We start from the raw sequence: 12,289 nt of genomic DNA, 5'->3' as shown, positions 1-12,289 counted from the left end.
TATATATCACTGTCTTCTTTACTAATTTAAATATAGATCAACTTAGTATTGTACGATGGCCGCGCGGCTTAAGAGTCGGCCTATAGTGTCGTGGGTCGCAGGTTCGAATCCTGGGTCTGGCAAGTACACATATTGTTTTTCAATTTGTGTATGAGTCAAAATATGGACCTAATAGGTTGAGCTAGTGACTGACATCCATTCTCGTAAAAACAAAATCTGTTAAGGCCATGCATTAGTTGAGGCACGGTCTAAAAAGATCGTTGCTAGGCGATGTGCGGATTGCGGGTCGCGGGTGCAAAAGACGCCTGTCAAACGAAATATTATTTCTCATATAAATCCAACATACGTCCATTTTACGTTCTGTTTATTATTCTATTAGTAACAATAATAATATATTCATTGACATGTTTTCTTTTTAAAGTAAATGGGTAACGTTTTTAGTCATCTTTACACGATTTTAGAATTAATTGGCCCGTCGCCATCACGCAGCAAAGTGACGCATGTCCGACTCAACGTTCTCTCTATGAATGCGAAGCGAGTACAACATTTCGTCGCGCGTACAGTTGAGAATTATTTGGCGTTTCACTGATGCGTCACCTTTTAATGCAAACCTCCACTCTATTGAGGTCCATATGATCATATTAGGATCGGACTTGGTCAGAATGAAATGAATGAATTGTATTTTCCTTTTCCATTTTTTTTTATCCCAACTTCAATTTTCAATTTCGAATTTTCAATTTTAATTGTTAATTGTTAATTTATAATTTATAATTTTCAACAATACTACTCACCGGATCATCAAACTGTACTTTAAATCTTTCAGCGGCTTCTTTTCCCTTCTTAGCTCTAGCTAAAAGATACATTTTATCTATTCCCGGACAAGATCTGTAAACAAAAAAGGTACATTTAAAATTATTTCTATCTTTTGCAAGAAATATAAAATGATCTACCTACATATTGAATAGGAACTATTGCATACATATATAAACCCGGCCATACCACATTACCATGAGGTTCGATAGTTTTGGCACGAAAAAAGACATATTCGAATGGTTATCGACCAACAGAAAGCGATGTAATATTTAAATAACTATTTTTTTATTCAACGAATAATTCACAAGATTTAAGAATGTAACATTCTAATTATTGAACATACATAATTTTGAAAACACTTCTGAGAAAATGTATCATAACCAATAGAAAAAATCTTTTTGAAAAAAGTAAGTGACCCCCGCAGGAATCGAACCTGCACGAACAAGTATTTTATCGATTATGTATGGGCACGCTCTGCATTTACAACATATATGGACCGCACTCCCCTGATAGGTACATATTTAATTAATAATATGTATGTTTTTACCTGAGTAATTTTTCTATTAGGACTTTTCCCAAAAATCCAGTGGCGCCGGTCACGAATACATTGCTGGCTTCGTAAAACTGCTTTACAGGTGAGTATGTGCTCTCTTCGACCATGTCTCTGTATGAAATATCACCGCCTTCTCTGGTACCCATAGTTGATCCCAACTATCGATAGACTACCTGGAAAAAAAGAGCAATGCCTTACAGTAATCTAAGATTTCAATTTATTTGAACACATTGTGGACATTACATTATAAAATATAAGATCAATACGATCACAATATGACATTTCGAGATAGTGTTGTAAAAACAAAAACAAGTAAAGCCAGTGACGTCCCTAGACGAAATGCCGCACCTGGGCAGGGCCATAATGCCGTCCCATTTTTTTATAAGTACAATATGTTTTATCATCCGTGTTCATGTCGTTTCTGGTCACCAAAGTCGTCGAAGGGCAACGTTAGTAAACAAGACATCGCCGCGGACCTGACAAAAAATACAGTCGTCTTAAACCTTTTATGTTAATTAGTACATTTTGTTTCCAACCAGTGAGGTGAATTTTTTAAAGGAAAGATATATTCGTTATTAAGTACTCAGCTTAGGTAGCTATTTCTATATATACCAAATGATTTTCCTCGATTTGCCGCCCTTCGAGTAACTGCCGCCCCTAAGCGACGCTCAATCTGCCTACCCCCACGGGACGTCACTGGGTAAAGCTATCCGTTCGAACGCGGCGACATAGTCCAATAGCACAATTTCCGGAATATCGAATATTAGGCAATATCGCTGCAATAAAGTGCAATATTGGAATGTGAAAATACGCAATCAACCCTGTTTTATTAAAAGTAGATGCATTATTATAAACATGCTTGGTCAAGTTGTAAAGGGCGTGAATTTATTCATTTATATGTAGTGACACTCATAATAATATTATGTCCGTCGTCCAGTTGTCCGGTATCCAGTCAAGGAAGCCGAATAGTTCCACTCTTAGACTATAGATGCATCTAGACGCCACCCGTTGCATTGATTGCTAAATGAAGCTGCGTGCCATGCGTTTGGTTTGTGGGCGAGCGAACGCATTCGTACACAAATGTTTGAGACCATGGACCATTTCGCTAGTGCTCGCCCAAAGTGCTCGCATTAGACGCTCAGAATTAAAATATAATTTTCTATTTTTTTACGTTATATAGTATTTTTAAGCGGTCAAAATGCAACCATTAGGTAAAGATATCCATAATTTAAGTTATTTTAAAGAAACACTAGGTTACAGATATTAAAATATATAATAATATACAAATAAATTATCACGAACAGGCATCAACTATCTATAAAACGTAATACCATCTTCTTGCTTATCAGTAGGCTACCACATTTTAATACAACACACAGAACCATCTTTTCTATTTAGTTAACTAAAAATATTTACCACTAACTTTATGTTTAACACAAAAAAAATATCAATTTTAGCAACACGCGCTCGCAGGTTAGCGACGCTTAGTTAAGCAGCAAACTAAGATTTGGCGGCGAGACCACAGCAAATCATCTCACACATCTGTAAACCTTTTATCTTACTCTAGCGCGTGTCGCAGAGATTATAAGGGTGCCGAATACTTTCTCACTCATACTTATACATCGTTTTTGTTCAGGCCTTGGTTCCACTCTTTTTCATAAAACAAACATCTGAATCAGTCGTTCACCCACTGTCCATTATTTACAATGAATCATAGGAATACGCCCTACTATTATTTGTTTTACCGATTTAATAAAAGTGTCAGATTTTCAAAGTAACTAATTACAGACACATTAGAAAATTATTATCACCATGGCAACATCTGGCTAACTTTCAGTGGTAACAATTTTTTATCTTGAAAAATCCATTGATTTTGCTATGCAGGCAGGTAACTGATTCAATGAATCAGTATTCACTAAGTTATTTCATCTTTCGAGATAAGGTAGAGCACTCAAAATTTCGCGTGTCTGTATAAACTGACCTTTCAAGGTAATTAAAAAAAAATTGGGAAGCAATTATTAATTCACCAACGTTGCCGAATCAGTTTGATGATCATTTTTTGTTTAGATTTTATTGCAAACCATTTTTGCTTAATTTAGTTAGGTGTTTATCGAAAATATTGTTTGTCCTTGACCTTTGCACGTAGGAAGTCACGTAGTTTAACAAATATGTAACCTTTTATACCTTTCGATCATTCTTATCAATTATTATTGTCTATGCTTTATAGAGATATAATAAAAGAGAAAATGGTGCTGCACATAGAATAAATCAGTAGTTATCGTATAGTTGATTATATTATAGTTTTTTTAAACCGATAATTATTATGCAATGATTATCTCAAAAGAATCGCATGTAATGCGGGTGTTTTTATTTAGAGAAAACTTACGAAAGGGTTAATTATCAAACCGAGCTGTGATACTGCACTCAATTTTTGAAATTAATGATCAGTATAGTCTGCCAAATCATCATGAATAGAGTTACGTTTGAAACACTCTACCAAGTTATTTAAATTTACTTTGAAAATCGGTTGTCGATTCGCGCAACTTATTAATTGCGTTTACCGATGACGCTCATTTCTGGCTTTAACAGATTTGTTAATAAGCAAAATTGCCGCATATAAAGTGAGACCAATCCGGAACATACTCTACAGCCTCCAATGTATTCACAAAAATGGACCGTTTAGTGCGGTTTACACGATGGTGGCATCATCGAATTTGATTTTTTTTCCAAAAAGAGGCCAGAACTCGCGTTACGGTCAATAGAGATCGTTACCGGACCATGATCAATCATTTTTTCCCCCTGAAAATATGGATAATATCCAGACAAGATCTGGTTTTATCAGAATGGAAGTATATGTCATACGGCGACCGCAACTGTCGATATATTAAAATCAAAAGTTGGCGATAAATAATTGATTTCGAGAAATGGACCTGTCAGCTGGCCTCCAAGGTAACGTTCCCTCTAATTTTTCTATTGTGTATACGAATCATCAACGTATCTGAGCAATGGCGTAACTAGGGTTGGTGTCACCCGCTGTGGTAAATTCACACCGCCCCCCCCCCCCCCCCCCACAAACACATACATACATTTATTTAATGTATTTATTAATTTCAGTGAATTTATATAATAATAATACTTACAACGATAATTATTTTTGAAGTAAATAAAAAAAATAGGTAATAAAGAAAAAAGTATTCGGTGATAAAATATATTAAATACTAAACTTTTTTTAAAGTATATTTATATTAAATCTATATATTTGTATGTTGGGTTGTTTTTGTTCAATATAAACACTTTTATGCAAAATAAAGATGTATAAAAATATGTTTCTTTTCACCCTAACAAATAGGGTGCTGCAACGAATATTTTTATTATTAATTTTTCAAGTACGTAAAATTTTACTTCCGTGCTCGCGTTAGTCGCACTTGAACTTCGCCTTCCGATAAATGAGTCGAAGAATTGTGCATATTGTGATGGTTTCGTGCATTCGAGCAAAACTAAAATCTGGCAAAGGAAACTTTCTTTTACAATATTTTTGTGTGAGGATTGTGCGGGGAATGAAAACAAACGCGCACACGCGCACACCTTACAGGGAACATTGCTAAGTCCAAGGTCGTGCGATTTGTCACATGTGGATTATTTTGTCCTTTATGGTTATGTGAAGTAACTGGTTTATGCTGATAAACCAGTACCAACCTACATTGTTTATGTTATTCGTGATATATGACCAGAAATGATCTAAATAGTGACCCAAAATTGAACGTCCAGAATGCGCTTCGTCAAAAACACGCCACGGTGGCCATATACCCGAAATCAATTTCAAATGTGCAATGCATTGATATTTCGAATAAAACATAAATATAAAAAATACAAAATTGTATTTATACAATTTCAAGCTCATTTTAATATTGATATTTTTCACCTGAGTGAGAGTGGCGTTAAACTCATGTTTAATAGTATAATTATGTAAAACAAATAAATACGACCGGTTTCGTCCATTAGGTTTATACAACCGCTTCTAAACAGAAACCAGTATTTGTATTTTAAAAAAATGATATTGAAGATGTATAAAAAAAATATTTAATTACTATAGCCTTCCAAAAAGGATTAACGAAACGCTGCAAAACACCTGTTTGTAGGTATCACCAATTTAAATTAATTTTGTATTTTCAAAATATTATTATATCATGTGATGGACGTCTTTTGCTTCATTCTTTAAATTCGTTATACTTTTTATTGGCTTGTTTACTTGTTTATTTGTTTATTTAGTTTGCGATCTCTATAGACCAGTATTGCCCAAACTTTGTCGGACTATCGCCCCTACAAAAAATGATTGCAGCAAATAAAGAACAAAAACTTGGCGAAGCTAGTATTAGTAATTTTGGCAGACAGTTTCAAAATTGGTGGACCGAAATGTATAGCGTAATTGAAAAAAGTGATAAATCTATATGTGTGCTATGTTCTGTGAGTGGTATGGAGGACATTGTCATTTTTTTAATAGAATTTTTAAATTTATTTTATTTTGTTAACTGTCAATTTATGGTGGAACTGCATTGTATTGTTGTAATGCTTCAGAGGGACATTTTCAACTCGGGATTTTCAGAGTTGAAAATGTTCTTCCGAGGCGGACGAAACCGGTCCTAATTTATTGATTAAAAATGGAATAAGTACAACGAAAAAAATGGAATTTATTAAATTAAACAACAATAGAATTTTTAAAAAATATTTTTTGTTATTCATTTTTGTTTGCTCAGCACGTCAGACAGTTGAAAAATAATATTTTCACAATTTTGGCACGCGTACTTAAAAAGGATCGCCAACCCTGACCTAGGTCCTAGATCCACATAAATAGACAAAGGATATTTTCACCTGTTATAGTTTTTTGGATTATTTTTTGTCAAAAGTCATTTCTTCCTTTCCTGTAAGTAGTTGGTGCATAAATGTACACGCGTTGAATTAAACCTGCGCAATTAAGTATATACAAACAGTACTGTCAAAACCTTTCAATATTATGACGTATACGTGTGCAAAAAAATGCGCAAGCATACCGCTCAAGTACATTGTTACGTCTGTACTCGGCTTTAGTTAACATTTAATAAAGCTTACGTAATAGTGCATATTTTTGATATTTTTAAATATTAATCTGTAGATTACCACTTTTGGTGGGATCAATTATTTTGTATGTTAAATATTCGTGGTATTATTTATATGACCTCTTATTATATGTAACCATACCTTGTAGATTGAGTGATCTGAATAAATTGCCACCAATAGTATTCATACGTAAATTATATCATAATATCAAAATACGCCACCAAAGATAACGATTATAAACGAAAGTTTATTACACAGATATTTTAATAATAAAAAAAATAATTACCTCTTATTATTTTTCAAATATCTAAGATAAATATAACCACGAAGCGACCCTGTGCGAAGCCGGGTACTTCAGCTAGTATTTTATAAAAAAAAATAGGTGTGTTAGATTTTTGTTATTAAATTTATCGTATCTACCTCAGACATTAAAATTATTTTCCACGGGACGGAGTGATAATTTTGGGGATTCGACGAAACCGGACGGCGCTCCGGTCCATTTCGAGGCCTGAAACTATCAATTTTAAACCGCATTAAAGAACTTTGTGGAATTTCTATAAAATAGTATCCAAAAAATCATAATATGATACCTCTTAGTTATATTATAATCCAATGTTTTTGTTTTGCTTACGATGGTTGACGATCTTAATAGTCTGAAACGTAATAGGTATATAAGTTATATACCTATTACTTATTACATATTATATTTAAGTGTGTATTAAGCTCGCCCTCGTACCGATACATCCAATAATTATCATACACCGCGGTACTAATGTCAGAAAATGACGCATCGCACGATTTTGTGCAGTACTATTTTCGATGGAATATGCTCGAGTGGGCAAAGGAGGGGCGCGGAGAGCAGGGCTCGCAGATAGAAGCTTGGTCTGGTATATTTTGTGTTGCGTCCGTACGGGTGCAGCGGCTCTGAGCACGCGCGCGACAGATGTCGCGAGCAACGAAAAGGTGATAAACCTTTTTTCGAGGAAAAAAGATTGAAGAATCAATTTTATAATGAAATAAAAATACATATAATGTGTAATTTTAATATTTTTTTGTAGAATAGTAAAATATATTCCAAATAAACATTTATTTTTATTTTTAATCAACCGCAGCACCCCCAGATATCTTATCCACTAGCCGCCACTGTATATAACTATTCTTCAGTGTGACGCAGAAATTGTGTAATTTAAAAAGTGTGCCTTGACGTAAAAAAGGTTGGAAATCGCTATCGATAATTGAAAATACGTCGTAGTAGTATTTGAATACTTGCTTGCCTGGTAATAAATGAGTTTTTTTTTTGTTTTAATTTCCTTCGCACTAATATGTAAATGATCTATTCCGGTCATTCAGGAAATTATTTTAATATTCAATTAATAACCATAACTTGGTATTCGTCAATGTATACATTTTAATATATCACGTCGTCGTCATTTGGTCCACTATTGAATGAAGGTCTATCCAAGGTGATTCGATCCATCTCGATCATGACGTGCACTGCGTTACCACCATCGTAACCAATTAAGCGTTTTTCTTGCCAGATCTAGCATTTTTCGATAGATAAGCTTGCAAAAAACGCATCTCGTCGGTAATTTTCTACAAACACGTATCTCTATTTTGGTCAGTTTTGAGTTGTTTGGTGTATGTAATGAATTCAGAATTTGAATACGCACATATTCCACTAACGCGTATCTCAAAACATATTTTATAACATAATAGATTTAAGCAATTACAAAAACTCGTATCACAATAAAAGACTTTTCTAAATATTATAAACTCGTATCTTGAGTTACGTGTGTGTAAGTATACAGAATACCGAGCTCCGACAGATGATTATACTGAAGCTCTTTCTCGTAAGTCAAGATACGTGTTTACTGCAGTTAATATTCGGAGTAAAGTTGAAACGCATTCTCGTATCTTCGACAATAATATGACTGATCGATCGAAAGTATAGTGCGATAAATTGAAGAAACATGACAGTTTTTTCATGAAAATATGCGTAACTATACTAAATGGATATTTCATAGAAGAAAATGTTTTTCTAAATTAAAAACTGAGAGAATAAAGTTGTTATTTGCCTCTTCTGACAAGTTGTGTTTTTTGAGATAGGTTCGTGTTTGTAGAAAATTACCGACTTCTGGCTCTTGGTATTTTACTAGTGTTTTTATGCCTCCAACAGCTTTAAATGTGTTGAAAAACGAGTTATTTAGTTTATTTATTTTCATGTGCATTAAATTTCTGACCATCAGATACTTAATGCAGGTAGGTTGGTACCTATTTTAGTGAGAATTTCATGCATTATTTAATGTTTTTGTATCTTATTCCAAATCTCCATGTATATAAAACAATAATTATTCATCTAAAAGGTATGTTCTTTAATTCTCTACGTCTGTCCTATAAGGAAGAAGCTCTCGTATTCAAACGTAAAACGAAACTTGAACGCCATTGGCATAATAAAGGTATTTGTTGTCAATTTTCAAATATATTTCTCTTAAAAAACACGTATACGCTTATCAATTTTTTTTCGATTTTTCACTTTTTTGACACGCGAAAGCTAAGGTGTTGACTACGTTCTTGGTAGAATAAGTAAATTGACTTGAATTTTATTTTCAGAAAATGTAGCGTTATTTCCTACCAAATAGCTTGTTTTCACACCCCGTCTGGCATGTTTTTGTCAACGACAGTAAAGTTGTCAACACTGCTTGCCACAAACGTTTGCAGTACACAATAATCTCGTTGATTCAGCTCCCTCTAGGAACATTTCAGACGTTTTCTACCTCTATGATATCATTGGATGACGTAGATTTGTTCATCTAAATTCTAAATTGTCCTATCCATTTCCATTCAAAGTTTTAGCAAACTCTATTACAACTTGTTTATCCATTTATACAAATATTGCAATTTTGTGTTTGCGTGTAATGTCCAGCAGTCAGCACGCACCTCTCCCAAGGACCACTATTATAGTTATGTACATACTATTATAAACTGTTTATAGGAAATTATGATTCTTGCATATTAAAATAAATGGTAATAATTTGAACGGAATAAACAATCGAAAATCATTATTCATTGCGAACAGGTTACGCATTAAATTCGAAGATAATCAATAACTAGCACAACTGAGATCTGGCAAAGGAAACTGGCAAATCAGGGTTGCCATATCAGTGGGTACCAGAATACCTGGACAGGAATGAAGCCATAAAGAAAATGTGCCAAAGCATGTGGATAGGACACCTAAGAGCATCCCTAGAAATGGGGAAATGGAGTGAGTTCTTTCTAACATCCCCACATTCGGTGCCCTGGTATGTGGGGTTTCCTCTGAAGAGAAATGAGCTTAAGCTGATACTGAGGCTAAGAACAGGAGACACAATGGGTAAAAGATTCCTCGTGGAAAGAAGCGATTCGCAGCTCTGCGATGAATGTGATGTTTTTGAGGACATTGTACATATAGCAGTACAATGCCCTAAATATGGACGAATATCGTAAAATTTCAGATATCTTTGAGAATGTGCCCTGGCGAGTAGAACGGAAGAGCATGGTAGAATTGTAAAGTTCTTTAACAGAATTTGAATTCAGGCCTGATTGGTGGATCCTCTTCCGAATGAGAAGAGGCGATATGACAGCGAGTCGCAATCAAAGCCTCGGTAAAATCATAAAAAAAGCTAGCACAACCTTAGTAATTTGCAATTCAGTGCCGAGGTCGGACCCAACGATTTGATCGAAGTGCTAATAACTCTTCCTTGAGACAAACATATGTTTGAAAAAACTTTCACTGGCTTGGCCATGATCCACACCAAATTATAGCATATTATCTGACCAATTAACCGCGTGGACAGATTCATAACATTATCTAAAAAAAATACTATCTACTACGTACTTTTCCGATACTCAATGAAAATGAGAACTCTGCCATTCTTGGTATCTGTGTGTACACTGTAAATGACTCTTTTAGAAATCAATAGCATTTTTTTATTTATTTTTTTTATTCGCCCAATGTGAAAAACTAACCTGCCATTGTTAATGCCAAATAAAAGGTCAACAATTATGTTCAACTATATCCCTTCTGATATTGATACATATAATATTTCATTTGCATGTTGTTAGATTGGATAAATGTTTTATAAATTCTTAAAATAGCGTATTTTATTATTAACCTCACTCGGTGTTCTTCCCTGTACTTACTTTTTTTATAATATTAAATGTATTTTTCTTAGTGTAGGCACAGTTTTTTGTTTTGCTTAAACATTGTAATATATACGGTTATTCACTTATTTTTTTTAATGTTTATTTTTTATCCCTTGAATAATTTATAATCTGCAATGTTTGCTTCATATAAAATAAACAAATTTGATTTTGAATATTTTTGTTTCGCATTTTAAACTTTCAAACAAGGTCCGTTATATTATATAACGATTGACACTTTAATGAAAAAATATCTTTGACATATTAGGTCATTGAACTACATTCATATAGTTATAATTGCATAACCATTTGCAATCCTATCAAGGATAAGTAGGTGATTTTTTCCCTATTGTTTTAAAATTATATTCGCAGGACATGCACTGTTTACTTATACTTGTAACATTATTTCTATCTTGAAATATTTAAATTACCATGAAATGAAACACAATTTGTGCCCCCGAAACAATGCTGTCAAATGTGTAAAATGGAGAAAATTACCTCCCAAATATTTACCTACGAAATTAATATTTTTCTGTAATCTAGAAATATATGTAGGTGACTTTGTAATAATATATGATGTAATCTTGAAGATAAAAATAATTATCACACGTATCGTATCAGTCATATCGCCCAAAGTATACCAAAACTATTATGAATTGGTTTGGGCAGGGTTTAATTGAATTTTAAAAATTAACCAACACCATATGTGTCTTATTTCAATGAAAAGAAATACGTATGACTGACAAAGTTTAGTATACACTATTTGTGGCTGATAACAGCCTACCTCCACCCTTCACCACTGGTATATATTATATCATAATATAATACCTGCGGGTCTATTCTATACAAAAGGCGACTATCGACCGCAAACGTGCTAACTTGATAATGTGTTAGTATTTATTACATACATTTTATATTGAAATATTATATTTGTAATTGTATTGTTATCAGTTAATCAGTCGAAACTGTCTCTCTCTCGCTCTCTCTCTATCGCTCATGCTCTAAATTTTAGCACAGGCAGGGGGCATACCGTTAAAATATATCATTTATTGCAACAATTAATACCGGCTAATTATAATTGTTACAATACGTGTTAATAATTTGATACAAACATACCCTAAGTTAGCGGTTTTAGCGGACGAAAGCAGCCTTTTGTATAGAATAGACCCGCTTATATACTAACAAAATAATCTAGTAGGTAGTCAACTCAACATTTGTAAAATTAAAAGTAGTAAAAACACTGTAGCAGTTTAGTCGCGGAACTGCGAATAATGCATTGTTTAAATATTATAATGACCCCTCCTGTAACCTACCTAAAATTTTGCATTGATTAATTCTGTAGGAATATAGGAATATTATTTTTTGACGCTGCTCACGTTCAACTGCACTCTATTTTTTGTTCGTAGAACAGAGTTTGGTCACCTAGCGGAAAAATATAGCTTATATAGAGCTTAAATATTGGGACCATACCTAAATAAGATTTCATATAAATAAAAAGGATTTCAAGCTATACACATTTATATTTTTTATGAAAATCGATGTTTTTTAAAATAGATATAAAAATATTAAAACTATGAATTAGTCAAAAATCTAAACGGTGAAAAATTTAACACTAAATTTTAATAATAAATATGACCATAAACTATAATG

At 33.4% G+C, this 12,289-nt stretch overlaps 1 protein-coding gene across 1 annotated transcript in view; it reads right to left on the bottom strand.

Moving 5' to 3' along the window:
* LOC147065154 (fatty acyl-CoA reductase wat-like) overlaps nucleotides 1-12,289 on the bottom strand; it is an 85,015-nt gene that overhangs the window by 25,347 nt on the left and 47,379 nt on the right. The window contains exons 2-3 of the mRNA XM_085956832.1: nucleotides 1,361-1,539; nucleotides 792-885 (exon numbers count right to left, since the gene is read on the bottom strand). Of these exons, the coding sequence (XP_085812958.1) occupies nucleotides 792-885; nucleotides 1,361-1,512 (246 nt within the window). The 5' untranslated portion in view covers nucleotides 1,513-1,539. The remainder of the gene's footprint in view (nucleotides 1-791; nucleotides 886-1,360; nucleotides 1,540-12,289) is intronic.

Source organism: Rhyacophila brunnea, unplaced genomic scaffold (genome assembly GCF_057557595.1).
Source record: "Rhyacophila brunnea isolate RB1 unplaced genomic scaffold, BYU_Rbru_1.0 scaffold_6, whole genome shotgun sequence".
NCBI classification, from domain to species: Eukaryota; Metazoa; Arthropoda; class Insecta; order Trichoptera; family Rhyacophilidae; genus Rhyacophila; species Rhyacophila brunnea.
Note: the sequence above shows the minus strand (reverse complement) of the source record. Positions and strands in the feature narration are given on the sequence as shown.